Source organism: Rhinolophus ferrumequinum, chromosome 6 (genome assembly GCF_004115265.2).
Source record: "Rhinolophus ferrumequinum isolate MPI-CBG mRhiFer1 chromosome 6, mRhiFer1_v1.p, whole genome shotgun sequence".
Taxonomy (NCBI): Eukaryota; Metazoa; Chordata; class Mammalia; order Chiroptera; family Rhinolophidae; genus Rhinolophus; species Rhinolophus ferrumequinum.
In genome coordinates this window covers 4226611-4242116 of record NC_046289.1, presented here as the reverse complement: position 1 = coordinate 4242116, position 15506 = coordinate 4226611, and the positions used below count along the sequence as shown (strand labels likewise).

Below are 15506 nucleotides of genomic sequence, written 5' to 3'. Positions count from 1 at the left end.
TGGATGTGAAAACAACACTACTTTAATTTAAGGCATGGGAACATCAGAGAAATCCGCTCCGTGGAGCCTGGTCACAGAGCGTTCGGGGCAGGGGCAGGGCCGAGGGCGGCCGTGGCCTGCAGTCAGTAGCAAGTGCCCATGCAGACCTGGCTTCTCCAGGCCACAGCCTGTGCCCCGCAACCCCAGGTGTGGTCCTGGGAAGTCTGGGGGACAGCCCAGGTTGCGGGACCAAATGCAGCCAAACCAGTTCTGGGCACTGGGCCGATGGGGGACAGTGACAAGCAGCGCTGCAGCAGGTGGGTGGGGCAGGGTGAGGCCTGGCAGCCAGCCCGCAAAAGCACAGCAGGGCCCATCCACTCGGGCGCCAGCGGGTCAGGCTCACAGGCGGTCCTCTGCCAGCTTGCACACCCGCTTCACCCTGGCATAGGGCCCCAAGGAGTCCTCGAACACAAAATCCCAGAGCACCTTGACCCACGAGTGGTGCTGTGGCAGGTGGTCGTAGTATTCGGGCGCGATCTTCCGCACCTGTGGGGAGGAGGCCGGTGAGAGGCTGCGCCTGGTACGGACGGCCTCTGCCGTACACAGCACACGCACTGCCCTGTCACCTCCCAGCGTGCCGCATCCAGCGCAGCTGGCTCTTAGCCCAGGGCACCAAGTGTCTGAGCCCCCAGCCCCAAGTTTCAAATATGCCCTCCCCTCCCCCGAGCCCACACCAAGTTTCTGATGCAGGAGCCCGGGGTGGGCCGGGGCCTTCCCCTCAAGCACCTGACGAGTTCTGCGGGGCCATAGTCATGTCCCTGCTGCTCCCCAACCTGCCAACCCCTCTGGCCTCGGCCCCCACACCACCGCCCTCCCAGCTGCAGTACCTGTCATTTCCCAAATGCCTGTCTTGCACCCCTCCCCCCTCCAGCCCTGCACCTCACACCCTCAGTCCACCTCCTCCAGGAAGTGCCCCTGTCCTCAGCACCTATGCGGACACCACCACCTCCCCTGCTGGCCAGGTGCAAGGGAGGCCCTCCCTCCCCCCATGGAGGCCACCGGTGCTCAGGGCCTGCTTTATAGCTGGAGGTGGGGCTCGGACAGGGGCACCTGCACGGGTACAAGCAGGGAGCTGTTCACTTTGCTCAGAAGTAAAAGCACTTCCGTGACCTACGAGGGTCCAGATTCTGGCTCTGCCACTTCTTGAGGCAGGCAACTCCCCCTCTCTGAGCCTCTGCCTTCTCGTCTGTGAAATGGGGGTGATGTGTAATAAGGGCACCTGCCATGTTGGCTGTGGCGAGGCTTATCTGACAAGATACTCAGCACAGAGCAGGACCTCAGTACCTTCTGCAGGAGGGGAGGGGAGGGGAGGAGAGGGACTGAGAGGGAAGGGAGGTGGAGAGGAGGGTCTGCACAGCCAGGGCTGGACACACAGGCTGCTGGACTCGTCTCACGGGCCAGACACAGACACCTGCATAACCAGACAAGTGCTCACACATAACCACATGCACAAACGCTTGTACACGGCACACTCAGGCGTGCACACAGGAGACCTCACTGCTGCCGCCGGTGCCCTGTGCCTCGGGGCACCTCAGCTCTTTCTAAGCCACAACTGGCCGACCGGGGCTTCTCGTCCCCCACCTCCTCCTTCAGAAATTCTGCATCCCCAGGTCTCCTGAGACGGAGGCCCCAGCCCTGGAGGCTCCTGCTCTACACCGGTGCCAGCCAAGCCCCTTGGGTCACAAGGGGCAAAGCCAACCCTGTCCTCTCCGTGCCATGTGGTGGGCCCCTGAAAAGTCAGGGCAGGGATGGGGTCAGAAGCCAGGAAGCGGAAGTGGCTCACATGCACTGTCTCTACTGCTGCCCCGTGTCACAGAAAAGGAAGCCGAGGCACAGAGAGGGCAAGTGGCTTGCCCAAGGATGCACAGCCAGTACATGTCATACCTGGGCTCCAACTGCTTTTCATTAAACCAAGGGGCCCAAACCTTGAGCTCCTGCCCTCCCTGAACTCGCCTCCTTATTCTCCAGACAGGCAGTGGCCTGTACTGGAGGGATGGCCTTTCCCTTTGCCCTGGGGACCACAACTGACAATGCAGCCACCAGTGGTCAGCACCAGAGGAAAAAAAGGCCAGGGGTGGCCCCAGCCCCCACCCCCACTCCTCCTCACCTCCTTGGACGCCGTGCGCCCCTCCCCCGCCGCAGCCCTGCCCGCGGCCACCTACCAGGGGCAAGTTGCAGCCCGGGATGCTGGGGAAGTCGTGGTGCTCCATGTGGTAGCCCACGTTGAAGGTGATCCAGTTGAGGGGCCCATAGTAGGAGTAGGTCTCGTGGCCCTTGAGGAACATATAGTGCTCAGCCACGAAGTGGCCGGAGATGGGGTGAAGGCCCAGGCCCAGCAGGGAGCTGGCCAGCAGATAGATCACGGGCTTGAGCCCCCAGAGGGCGAAGATGGCCGCGTCGGCCCCCAGCTGCACCAGGGCGTTGAACACTTCCATGCGGGTCAGGGCCTTGGGGTTCACGCACAGTGGCCGCAGCGAGTAGAAGAGGGGCTGCAGCACCAGCCAGAGCAGCTTGCGGGCCGGCGTGCAGAAAAGCCAGCCCTCGAGGCGCGTGGGCACGTCCACGTCCAGCCCGTCGCCGCCCAGGTAGCGGTGGTGGTCCACGTGGTACTTCTTGAAGGAGGCGGCGTAGGGCACGCCCACCGGCAGGTTGGCGAAGATGGCGAACCAGCGGTTGTAGGCGGCGCGGCCCGTGCCGAAGGCGGCGTTGTGAGAGATGTCGTGGATGGCCAGCGTCAGCGAGTGGTTGACGCAGCCGCCGAAGGCGTAGGCCCAGAAGAGCAGCCAGCGCCACGCCAGCCCCCGCACCAGCCAGCAGGCCAGCAGCTGTGCCAGCACCAGCCCCAGCACCGTCCACTTGAGATGAGGGTCCGGCCGCATCAGGGCCTTGATGGCCGGGTACTTGGCTGCAGGTGGGACCGGGAGAGAACTTGGTGAGGGGGGCCTCGCCACCAGGGCCTCCATCTGCGTGCTCGCCCTCGCCGCCCCTCGTTTCCTGCTTTCATTCCTTTTGTCCTGCCATCTTCCCTCTGGCCCTCCTTGCACCATCCATTAAGCCCCCAGGCAGTGACACAGGGATAAATTCGCCCCACAAGCATCATTCTGACACCTGGCTGAGCTGAGCTGGAGGAGTGTGGAGGCAAGAGACCAAGCTCCCCACAACCGAGGGGGCTCTGGGAAGACTTCTCAGAGTGGGAGGTCTTTGCCACTAGCCTAAATGAAGAACAGGTGTCCCCACTGGTCACAAATGTAATGCCAGAAATCAAAGCAGCTGCCTGGCCTTGCCCAGGTGAAGCATGCACGTCACTATAGCAGAGAGTGGCAGACCGGGTGGACTGGACGCCCAAGTGTATCAGGAACCTGGGGGGGAGGGGTGGGCGGCCAGGGCACCAGGGCAGGGGAATGTGGAGGGTTCTGGCTGGGTCTCAAGCGTTTCAGTTCTTAAACAAGATCTGAAGGAAATGTGATAAAATATTGAATGCGTTTATTTTGGGTGGTGGATGTTTGTTATGATATTTTTTGTACATTTCTATATTTTGTTTTACAGAAGAGGATAAAACAATGAGAGTGAGTTGCTAAGCAGACCAGGGCCTTCCCAGCCAAGGAGCAGCCAGACCCCACGGGGACAGGGGGAGGGGTGCGGTGAGGGCCCTCCATCGAGACAGCTGTGCTCTCCAGAAACCTCCCAGCTGTGTGTCAGGAGGGAGCCAGCAGGGCTGGTGGGGGAGCGGGTGCTTCCTCCAGGGGCAGGGAGGGAGGGAGGGGGCTGGGTCATCAGACGCTAAGGGTGACAGAGGCTGTCTGGGTCTGCTCTGTCCCATCTCAGGGCAGAGCAAACAGGCCCTCAGAGGTGGAGTCAGCGTCATGACACACAAATGGGGAAACCGAGGCTGGCGAGCACCCTCAGGAGAGGCAGTGCCGGTCTCCAGGGCCTCCATCGTCCACTCCTCCTACCCACAAGCAGCCAGACAGCCTCGGGCTGGCCTTTGAGGAGGCTCCCCAGGACCACTGCAGAGGCCGGCTCCCACTCAGCCAGGCCAACGCCGCGACGTGCACAGCTCTTTCCTGAGTGACCTAGGAAGTCACTTTCCCTTGTGCCCAGTCAAGGATGTGACAGCTGGGCCCAAGGCCCCCATAGCCAGCCCAGAGGACCGGCCATGTCCCATTTACAGATGAGACTGGGTTTCCCCGTGATGCTGGAGCTCAGGCAGCACCTGAGAGCATCTCCTCAGCCTCCATCCTGAGAACATGCGCCTGGCTTGGGGACACCAGCCTTCAAGGTACAGTTACATCTCTCCAGTGACTAAAGATAAAAGAGGGTGTCCGGCTGTAGCACTCTTTCTGTCAAAGCCACCCAGCAATGGAACAGGCTGCTTCAGAGGTGGTGAGCTGTCTATCCCTAGAGGTATGCAAAGAGAACCACAACAACATGGGCAAAGGGATTCTGCCCCAGTCAGAGGGGAGACTCGGGCTCAAAATCCTGCCTAAGCTGCGGTGCCACAGCCCCAGTCTCGGGGTCGGTCTTGATCTTGCTGTGTGGCCATTGGTTCATTTCCACCCTCTCTGGGCCTTGGGGTCCCAGTGTGAGGTGGCAAAGGCCGATGTGCCTCTCAGTGTTTCTGTCCCCTCTGAATGGCAGGACAGCCCTCGTGTGCTGGGAGAGGCTGGGGGGAGTTGGGGTCCCCACATCCTGGAACTGCAGGTCACCTCTGCCCAAGAAGCCAACAGAATGCATCTGGCGGCACACCAGCCAGCACTTCACCCAGCCTTCACCTCACCTGACAGCCAAGCTGTATGGGCTCCAACCAAGTGAGCAGTGGGTCTGAACCCCACAGCAGCCGGCATGGGCGGGCAGAGCCGGGACTCCCTGCCCTCACACCCACGCACCAGCCTCCTTCCGCCAACAGGTGGGGGCCACCTGGGGTCCAGCTCTCTCTCTCCCTGCAGCTGGCCACGGACAGCAGCCAATCAGATCTTCAAGCATGGTGGTCACAATGCAAGTAAGAAAGAGGGAGCAAGCCAAGCGACAAGTAATAAACCACAAGTAGTAAACCAGGGCCTCACTCAGCCAGCCACAAGGGGGGGGGGCCACAGGGGTCCCTGGGGGGACAGGGGGGCGCAGCGTTCAGAGTGGGTTCAGAGGTAGTGAGCTGTGGATGGATGAGGGTCTAGAATCCAGAGTATGTAAAGATCTCAACAACAAAAGGCAAACAACCCAATTTAAAAATGGGCAGAGGACTTGAATAGACACTTCTGCTCCCAGCCGCTGACCTTCCAACAGCCCCTGCAGACTGGCTGACCATAAGGTCAATTGCCCTGATCTCCAGCACGGCTCCCAGAGGCAGTGGGGGCTTCCTCCCCCTTCCACCCTGGACCTTCCCTGCACCAGGCCTGCCACCATCTAGGACTGGACACTCCTAGCAGCCCCCCCAAGGCCATCTGTGGGAACAGAGCCCCAAAAAGCAGTTTCCAGGCTCTCGGCCTCACATAGAAAGGTGCTGGCTCAGGTAGTAAATGGCCATCGACTGTGATCAAATGGCCATCAGCTGTGGCTAGTTGGCCGTCAGCTGTAACCAGTGAGCCATTGGGCACTAATATAACTGCCGTGGCTAGGCTAGCAAAATAAGGGGGAGCTAGCAAGAAGATGGGGGCACAGTGAGGGTTGAGAATTGTGTGGCTCCTGGTTCCTGTGTCTCCAACCCAGCCGCCAGCGAGAGTATAGTGGTGTGACTCCCCTACCTATGGCTCCGTGGTGTTCCTTTTTGGCCTCACCATGTCCTGCGTTCTTGTGTGGGGAGTGGGACCAGAGACCCCGCCTGACACCCCGCACGACACCATCGCATGCCAGTCCCGCTGGCTGGGAGTGGGGGAGGGGGCCCTGGTCATGGCCTTCTGTCATCTCAGTGCCCCCAGGTCTCAAACGTTCCATCTCATACGTCAGCTCCTGCTGAGCTGCCGTGTGTGGGGCACCAGGAGACCAGCGTTCCTTCTTACCCTCACCTGTAGCACCCATAGTAACTTGACCTGCGACATCCCCTCCTCCTAACACAAGCACCCAAATCCCTCCTAATCCCCCGCTTCCTCAAGGGCTTCTGTGCGCACTAGGCCTGAGCTGGGCAAGCCGCCTTCCCACAGCTCAGTCTCTAACCCCCAACCCCGCCCTGCCTTTTCAGTTTGGGAGCCAAAAGACAAGCTTAACCCTGCTGTTTGGTACTGGCACACCTAGCTCGACATAGAAAATGTGGAAAGTGGCCCCAAGTCCTGCAGGAGTCACTGTTCTTTGCCTTCCCACCTGCCTCTCGCTAAACCTGCTTTTTGTTCATTGACAAATATTTGCTGAAGGTCTATGGCAGCCAGGCCCCAGATCACAGAGATGGGAAGGGTTCCCGGGCTTGTGGGGGTGCCACACATGCGGGGGCCAAACGGTGTGTCCCAGCTAGAACGTGTCAAGAGAAGGACATCACACACAGTTTCCTGATATTTGGATATAGGAAAGTGGGGGTTGGGCTATGGAGTGGTCAGATGGGATCTTTTCCAGGTGATGTAAATACTCTAAAGTGGATTATGTAAATTTACTAAAAATCATTGGACTGTGCCTTTCAAATGAGTGGATTTTATGATATGTAAATCATACCTCATAAAAGCTGGTACAAATTAAAGACAAGGAAGGCCAGGTGGGAGACACGGCACACCCATCAATATGGAGGCTGGAAGGGGACATGTGAGCTGGCATCTGCCATGCGTCATGTGTCGACCTGAGGACAGACTGGAACACAGGCTCAGGCCGCACAGGCTGGGTTAGTGCTACCCCCATCCCCAACCCACTGGGTAACTGTGAGCAAGTGACAACTTCCCAGGGTCCCGCTGTGCACAAAACGTTTAAATGTCTATAAAGGGGGGGGAAGGGAAAAGAAAAAGCATTCAGGTGGAAAAACAAAGGACAGACCAGGGAAGGTTACCTGTGGGGCAAAGGCAGGGCTACCATAAGCCATATATACAAAACTCACAAAAAAGGACAACTCTGATGGAAAAGGATCCAAGGGCACAATTAGAAAATTCACAAAAGAAAGCTGTGAAATCAAAGAAGAACTCAGCCCACTAATCAGCTCAAAGGAGACCTAAAAGGTCGCTAAAAGAGGACATCTCCCAAGTGTCCAGGTGACCAGGGTGACACCACACGCAAAGGGCTGGAGTGGCCAGTCCAGCCCTGCTGGAGGAAAAGTGGCCCAGGGACGTCCCTGCCAGACCTGGGCTGGAGCTGAGAACATGCCTGTTGCCTCATGGGTTCACTCAGCCTCTCCAGGAAGCCAGAGCTGTGCTGGGCCCTGAGGGAACTGCTGCCGTGCAGGTGAGCCTGGCCCTGCCCTCCAGGAAGCTCAGAGGTGAGTGGGGGAGTCAGACAAAGCAATCACCCCACAAATCAAGGCAGAATTACAGGTGGGGCAAAGGCCTCCAGGTAAAAGTGCCCGGCCCCCTGCGGAGGATCAGCAGGGAGGAGGCAGGAGGGCGGAGCTTAGAAGAGGAGGGAGGAGGTGGTGTGGGCCGTCAGGTCACACCCAGGCCAGCCGGCAAGCACCCGATGTGCTCCTTCCTCTCTTCCCAGTTCTGTGCTCAGAGGTGATGCGTGTGAGTCGCTTTAAAATTGTCCATGATGGAACTATTTACAGATCAGGGCTTTATATTACCTCCAGAGACTCAATTGTTTAATGTTTACCAGCACACAGAGTGTGTGTGTGTGTGTGTGTGTGTGTGTGTGTGTGTGTGTGTGTGTGTGTGTTGTTAGAGTATGTTTCTGGGGAAGGACATTCAGGCTGAGGCCTGAAGGCTGCATAGGAGTTTGGTAGATGAAGATTAGGAGGAAAGAATTCAAGCAGAGAGAACAGCATTTGCAAAATCCATGAAGTAGGAAATGGGCAGGTGGGGTACATTCCACAAAGTGGCCAGAGAGCAGAAAGTAAGAAAGGGCAGGGACCAGAACCTGGGCGTGCCCGATAAGCCAAGGCAGAGATGGGGGTTTTAGCAAGGGAGACCCTTGTAGGATTTGAGCAGGGAGAACACAGTCAAGTCAAACAGGGTCCCGGAGGACCCCCTCAGCAATCACCTGCTGTCTGGGCTGCTGTGAGCCTGAGCACCCAGCTCCCCTCTCCCTACCCAACCAACTTAGGGTCTCAGCCCTCCTTCCTTTTCTCGGAGAGCTGCATCTCTCTGCCCCTAGCATACCCATCAGAGCCCCCTGCCTGCTATCCAACCACAGGACTCACAGCTCTGGCCAGTGTTTAGCCGGCTCAAGGGGAGGTCATGCTACTCAGGGCAGGAGGGGAGAGAGGCAGCCCTCTCTTCTGTGGAATCTCCAAGCCAGGTGAACACAGGCCTGGCACTACCTGCAGCCGACCTGGCGGGGGACCCCATACCTGCTGCAGGAACGAGGGGCTCAGAGAGAATGCGCTGTAGCCCACCTGCTCTCTCCCTGGAGCCTCATCTCTGTGGCTGGGTGAGAAGGGTCCACAAATTCCTTAGAGAGCATGCGCCAGTTCTCTTCTGGATTTTACCAGTTCTCTTCTGGATTTTACCGCTTGCCACTGAGAGAGCCCCAGCCAGGCCCTTTCCTAAGCAAATAATCCAACCATTGCCAAGAGTCTTACTTCCTTGTTTTCCTTTGATTATTTGATTTTTTTTTTTTTTTACTATGTGCGTGCCCTGTTTTCATAAGAACAGAAACAAACAAACAAAAATCATAAAGGTATTTGTTTATGAAAAGACAAACCCAAAGCCTGCTTCTTATTCCACGGCCACACCTGGCTCAGACTCTCGTCTCAATGAGACCAGACTTGCTGACTCTGTTCCTGCCCTCACAGTACAGGGAGCTCCAGTCCTGGCCCGGGAGACGTGGCTCTTAGGGGCTACAAGGGGACCCCCTTAGGCACTGTTTGCTGGGGAGCATGTCCCCGTCCAGGCAGGAGCTGCAGATGGACTTTGGTCCTGCCCGAAGAACACTCAGCCAGTCCTGTGCAAGGACCTCTGGTCCTGACTCAGATTAGGATCTTTATTGAACATCCACTGGCCCCCAGCAGCTTGGCATGGGCACAGGAGCCACCTGGGTGGGGCACAGTGCATCCTCGTGCAGGAATCCCATGAATACCAGCCTGGCCTCTGGCCTCCAAGCTAAGAGGCCCTAGGCAAGTCACCTCCCCTCTGTGAACCCCATTCTGCTGCCTCCTTTTGTAAAGCGATGCTGGTGGCCAGTCACACAAAGGACTTTTCTTGAGCTAGGAGTGGCACAGGGGTCAGGAAAGCCGAGGTGGAAAGGCATTCCCTGTCCTTGGAGAGAACGTGGGCCTGTGGGCCTGTCTGCTGGACGTAATGGTTATCAGACCTTCACTGAGCGCTGGGCAAACACTTCGCACTCCCTCATTTAATCTGCACAACAACGCCGTAAGGAAAGTACTACTATTAACCCTTTTTAACTCAACCAAGCCTCTTGCCCGGGGTCACATGGCTAATGAATGAGTGTTGATGCTCTTGCCAGGAGATCAGCTCCAGAGCCAAGCCCTAGACCCCTGCCAGCCTGCCCCAGAGAGATAAGAAGCGGATGGGCTGGAGCTACAGAGGAGAATCCCAGAGGAGTGCCCTCACCCCGCCAGGGCCCACGAAGGAAGCCAGGGGGGCTTCCTGTAGGAGGTGGAACTGAGTGAGAGCCAACCGGGCAGAGCAAAGAGGAAGGACATTCAGGTGGGGGAACAGCCTGTGCAAATGCCAGGGAGGGAGGGAGAATGGCACATTCCAAGTTCATTAGCTCAAAACTGGATGCATGAGAAGGAATCCACAGCACCCAGTGGAAATAGGAATGAGCAAGGCTCCCTGGGGACTCAGCCCTTGAGAACTTGTGTGGTCCCCACCCTGGCTCAAGTCATGTGGCTTCTCTCTTTAGAGAGATCCTTCTCCATGTCCTGGAGTGCTGGGTACCACGCTGGGCACCTTCCCATCCAAGATCTCCTTTTATCCTCATACCCACTCTGCCAGACAAAAATGACTATGCCCATTTTGCAGATTGGGAAAGTGAGGCTCCAGCCCAGTGTCTGGATCCTGCCAGGCAGCTCTATGGGCTACGATATGTCTCCCAGACTTCTCCACCTGGGGCCAGGTGCCCAGTAAGTCAGGAAAGGGGCAGGTGGGAGACAGCTAGGGGAAGGAAAGGAAATGCAGCCCTCCCACTGAGAGCAGTCAAGACACCTGCCCTCTGGTGGGAGGGAGGACCAGATGATCACCAAGACCCTCCCAGACATCCCCAGCAAATTCACAGGTGTCGGGGAGGATGCTGCCACTGGTGAGACCACAAATAATGTGGGTTATTGTTCACCTCACAGAAGAAAACCGCAAAAGTCACAAACCACCCAGGTGTCTCCAGCCCCATCCTCCTGCTACAGGGGCATTTACAGTCACGCACTAACCACTCAATGCAGCTGGTGTTGGAAAGGTTGAAAAGTTTTAAGATGCGTATTTCCAGTCTTGGGATGGGGCAGGGAGACACCAAAGGGAAAACTCTGAAGAAAAAGCCAATCAATTCGAAAGCACTAAAAAGAAGTTTCCGTGATAGCAAAGGACAAATTGTAAAGCAGAAGTTCCTTGCAACATAGAAGACAAAGGATTAAAAGCTTTCATACAAAGTTCTAACAATCAACAAGCAAAAGACCAACCCGAGAGAAAAAAAGAAATTTGAATGGCTAATTAAGCATTGAAATCACTCATGGAATAAATGTAAATTAAACCCATAATGAATGAGCGTTGCCTCTGTCAATCTGATTGGCAAGATGAAAAGCTTTGTCAACCCCCGTGTAGGCGAGGGTGTGGGGAAGCTGCCACCGGTTCTGGGAGGCTGGAGTACGTCTACCCTGTTGGAAGCCACTCTGCGGGAAGCCACCCAGCGATTTGGTGGTGTCTAGTAAAAGCTGTTTTGGAGGTGTGAGCCCTTTATCCCGCAATCCTGGGCCCCGAGGAAGTCGCTGGCATGAACTATGGTCATGCTCAGGACGGGTGACCGTGAGGGTAAAAATGACCTCGCGGGGTACTAAATGACACGGAAGGGCGGCCACCGTGCGTTAAGCTGTAAGATACAGGGCAGATGGGCGGGATTCTTTGGTACAACCTTTGCTTTTTACAAGGTGTATCTCTGGTTCCGCGTTTGCTTCCTTCGAGGCGCCCATTCTCTCTACACTGGGTTTGGGGTGGGCTTGGCGGCCTCTGGGAGGTCGCGGAACCTAGGAGCTCCGCCCGGTGCCCGCGGAAGGCAGGCGGCCGCCGAGCTGCCTTCGCGAGCCGGGGCGACGCATCCCGCACGCAGACGGTCTCCCGGGACCGACCCCTGCGCTGCCGCGTCCCCGAGCTCTGGTGTTCACTCATCTTCCCGCCCCGGACCGAGCTGCTGAGATGCGCTCCCCGGCGCACGGGTCCGGGCTCGGGTCCTCGGGTCCCCGGGTCCTGGATCCCGAGAGGGAGGCAGAGACGCAGGGGAGTTCAGCCGGAGGGAGGTGGGGGAACCCTCGGGGACCCCGGGCCAGAAACGCCGGCGGAGCGGGCCGGCGCCGCAGGGGTAGGGGAGTGCCCGCTGGGCACTGGGCCCGCGCTCACCGAGCATCTCCTTGCGGCGCTGCGTGTGCGGCTGGTCCGTGTAGACCCACTCAAAGTCGCTGCGGCCTGCGCTGTTGCCCATGGTGAGGCCGGGGAGCGCGGCACGCAGTGCGGGGCTGGGCTCGGCTCCGCTCCACCTGTCGTCTGGCCCGCCGCGCGGGAAAGGTTGGGGCCCCGGGGCGGGGACTCCGGAGGCGGGGCCAGGTGCGCCCCGGGACTGCCAGGGCAGGGGCGGTGCCACCTCAGGTCGGGCGGAGGCAGCGGGGCTCCCGCCGGCCAGGCCTAGGGGGGGGTTGCTGCGGCTCTCGGAGCCTCAGCTACCTCTGCAGGAAAATGGGACACCAGTGCGCGCGACACGCGAAGCCTCCCGGCCACCGGGTTGTGCTGGGACGCTCGGGTGCGCTCCCCAGCCCTCCCCGTCTGGCCGCCCGAGGTGAGTCGGCTCCTGTCATGGAGGCCCCACCGAGGCTGAGAACCAGTTTTCCCGCAGCCAGATCCCCTCGCATTCCTGCTGCTCGTGCCGCACCGACGAGCCGGTGGTAGGGTCCACTGGGGTGCGGGGCAGGGTAGAGAACAATGGATGCGACAGTACCAGTAAATAGAATGTTCAGGAAAGGTTTGCTACAGCAAGTCTTCCTTCCTCTACCCGCGTCTTTCAACATAATAACGCTCAGGGCAGATGATGTGTCTGTGACAACCTCATGGTGGTGTCAGCCCCACCCCTGCCTTCAGGGAAATCCAGGGACACAGGCAGGTAAGAGACCTATTATGAGTCAGGGTGCTGCGTGCCATGATGCAGGTAGGAGTACCTAGGGTCCAGTAGAGGGGATTTTTGTATTGGGCCTTGAAGGATGAATAGGAGTTCAAAACAGCTAGCAAAGGGGGTGGGCACTGGCAGTAGGAGAAATCTGAATGAAGAGTTCAGGCGTTTAGGGAGTGGCCACACAGGGCTCCTCATTTTCACCTTCTCCGGGATTTCTCTCACTCCTTTGGAGGGGGGGGCCTGCTGTACTTCAGGACTAGAGCCCGGCCTGTGCTGGGAGCTTCTTGGGTAGCAGGCTGGCCTGGCAGCCAGAGAACTACAAGGCAGGCTGGTAATAATGGTGAGCTTCTCTCCAATCTCCTGGAAGTCCATGGTCCAGGGCTGTGGCACATTCAGCAGGACTCCCTCAGCCCAGGGCAAAGGCACTACTGGCATGAGCTGGGGGAAAAAACAAAACAAAAAACTGTGCATGGGCATCCTGTGACAGCCAGCCACCTGCCCCTGAGTCAGGTGGGGGAAAGAGGGCGGACACAGAGGCTGGATCCCTCGTCCCACAGGAAGACCCTCAGAGCCCAGCATTGCCACTAGCCGTGGAGCACCCAGCCCTGCCTGCACGTCTCCAAAGCAGAGAACTCACTGCTCCCCAGGGCAATCTGCTCTGTTCCCAGCCAGAGGGACTTTACAGACAGGGAAACCGAGGCTCAGAACTGAAGAGCGCCTTGTCTAAGATGCACAGGAATGGGCAGCAAAGCAGGACAGCCCTGCGCTGCCGCTGGGACGTGACCACGCCCGCCAGCTCCCTCTGCCCCAGGAAAAGGCTCAGAAAACTTCACTCACACTTCTACCCCAGGACTCAGCCTGTCCAGAAGAAACCAGCCCCATGCCTTCGTTTTACAGAGGAGGAAACTAAAGCCTAAGAGGGGACGAGTAAAAGAACACACCACAGGGAAACCTGAGAGTAGAATAAAAGGTCAAGACACATGACTCCCAAGTGACGCCCAAGTCCCTGAGGTCAGCCTGGGCCACAGAAACTCAGCTTCAAGGTGGTGAACTTGCCTGGCACGTGCAATAGCACCCCTACCCCCATCCCAGCAATGAAAGAAAATACATATTGGTTTATAGGGGATGTCCTAAGTGGGATACCTGGCCAGAAAGGGGACATGAGGTGAAAACCAAGGGCATCTGAATAAAGTATGGACTTTAGTTAATAATAGTATGCCAACATTAGCTCATTAATTGTAACAAATGCACCATGCTATTATAAGGTAGTAAAATAAAAGGAACTGCGTGTGGTAGCTCTGTGAACTCTCCATACTAGCCTCACAATTTTTCTGTAAATCATGAAGTGTATTTTAAAAATCAAGTTTATTTTTTAAAAGCTATAATATATGAGTGTGTGTATAAATATAGTCGTTAAACCCCTACCACCAAAGCGGAGTCCAGTGGCTGGAAACCGAGAGGACCCTGACAAGGTGAGCAGCTCTTTGAGGACTCCTCCACCTCCTTCCACGCCCCCATTTCCCCTGGGCGGTGGGGGGTTCGCTGACTCTCAGGGGGTCTGGTCAGAGGCTCTGGTGTGAGGAGCTGGGACGTCACCCCCAGACGTCCTAACTGTAGTGTTCACTGTACCAGCAGAGTCCTCTTTCTGCCCCAGGTTTGCAGAAAACAGGCCAGAATGCGTCTAGTACAGCCCCTCCCACCCCTGCCCGCAGCCCGCGGAATGGGACAGCCTGTGACCCAGTCAGACCACCTGGAGGGAGGTCTTTCTCTGGAAGAAGGAAGAGCTTCCCACCGGGAAAACAGCCATTGCAGAAGCAGAGGGGGTCTGAGGGCTGAGAACAGCCTCTCCCAAGAGACGCAAAAGGCTGTTTCATCCATAAGGTGAATAAATACATAAAGCAAAGGTGGACACAAATTGCTTGTTTTAAAAAAAAAAACACAATAACCCTCTATTGCAATGGAAGCACATGAAAGAAAGGAGGTAAGGAGGACAGAATCCCACATTTGTCCAATGAGATTTCTAGGACAGAGAATGACGGACAGGCGACATTTATCCCTATGCTGCTTGTTTTCTTCACAGAAGTCGTCTCTCACTGAAATTATAACTTAATTATATGTAACTATGATTACCTTTATCTGAGATAAATTTGCATAGCATGCATTTATTCACTTGTTGATTGTCCTCTCCTCTAGAGTGTCTTGTTCTCTACAGGTCACTCCTGGTACCCCTAACACCTAGATCGGTTTCTGGCAAGGGAGATACCCTTCATCACAATTTGCTAAATGAAAGAATAAATGAATCTTGTTAAACAAGTAGTGAATGGGGATCCCCCAGATCAGAAGAAAGACGTGAGTCTTCAGACTGAAAAGGCTCAGGGGTGTCACTGAGATTCAAACTCAGTTCAACCACTTCAGAAACTGCAGCAATAGCTCCTAAAACTCCACATAGGTCTACCTGTGATGCTGGCATTTCGCCCAAAAAAATGAAAACAGGTATATCCACCAAAAGATGTGTGTAGGGGTAGTCGGGGCAGCTGTAGTGGTCAGAGCCCATCCTGGAGACAGCCCCAACCTTCAGCCACAGGGGAGCCACCTCGTGGCACGCCGTGTGCTGCCATGGTGTGCAGCCATCAAAGAAGTGCCAGTTACACACCTACGTGGTGTGTTACTTGTGCCTCTTGACCTTCTGTGATTCTGATGCCCTGACATCTTGGGGCATCGCTGGCCGGGCAAAGACTGTGCCTCCCAGAGCTACCCAGTTTCTACAGACAGTAAATGCCTAGCCTGGGAGGGAGGCTTACATACTCAAACGGACCGATCCAGAGCCCACACACCACAAGACCAAAGAAAAACAAACTTGGAGGATTCATGTTACCAGACTTCAAGCCTCACTACAAGACAAGGTGTCATTGGTGTAAGGACACGTAGATCAATGGGACACAATAGACCCAAATCGTCAGCTGATATTAGACAACAGAGCATGGCAGTTCAGTGGAGAAAGGACAGCCTCTGGAACCACTGGACCTCTGTGTGCAAAATAACGAATGACCCTAGACACAGACTTTACACAAAAACTAACT

General features: G+C 56.6%; 3 protein-coding genes across 3 annotated transcripts in view; 1 reads left to right on the top strand and 2 right to left on the bottom strand.

The window, feature by feature from the left end:
• On the bottom strand, positions 1–11796 carry DEGS2 (delta 4-desaturase, sphingolipid 2). Its single transcript, XM_033108359.1, has 3 exons — positions 11664–11796; positions 2202–2944; positions 1–525 (listed from the first exon to the last, which is right to left on the bottom strand). Exons 1-3 carry the CDS (start codon positions 11743–11745, stop codon positions 379–381), a joined length of 972 nt encoding a protein of 323 aa, XP_032964250.1. The 5' UTR covers positions 11746–11796; the 3' UTR covers positions 1–378.
• Positions 11741–14223, top strand: LOC117023514 (translation initiation factor IF-2-like). Its single transcript, XM_033108361.1, has 2 exons — positions 11741–12096; positions 14081–14223. The coding sequence occupies exons 1-2, from the start codon at positions 11744–11746 to the stop codon at positions 14109–14111; spliced, it is 384 nt and encodes a 127-aa protein (XP_032964252.1). The 5' UTR covers positions 11741–11743; the 3' UTR covers positions 14112–14223.
• Positions 12322–15506, bottom strand: part of LOC117023510 (wiskott-Aldrich syndrome protein family member 1) — a 37822-nt gene continuing 34637 nt past the window's right edge. Inside the window, exon 4 of the mRNA XM_033108350.1 lies at positions 12322–12864. Within this exon, the coding sequence (XP_032964241.1) occupies positions 12430–12864 (435 nt within the window). The 3' untranslated portion in view covers positions 12322–12429. The remainder of the gene's footprint in view (positions 12865–15506) is intronic.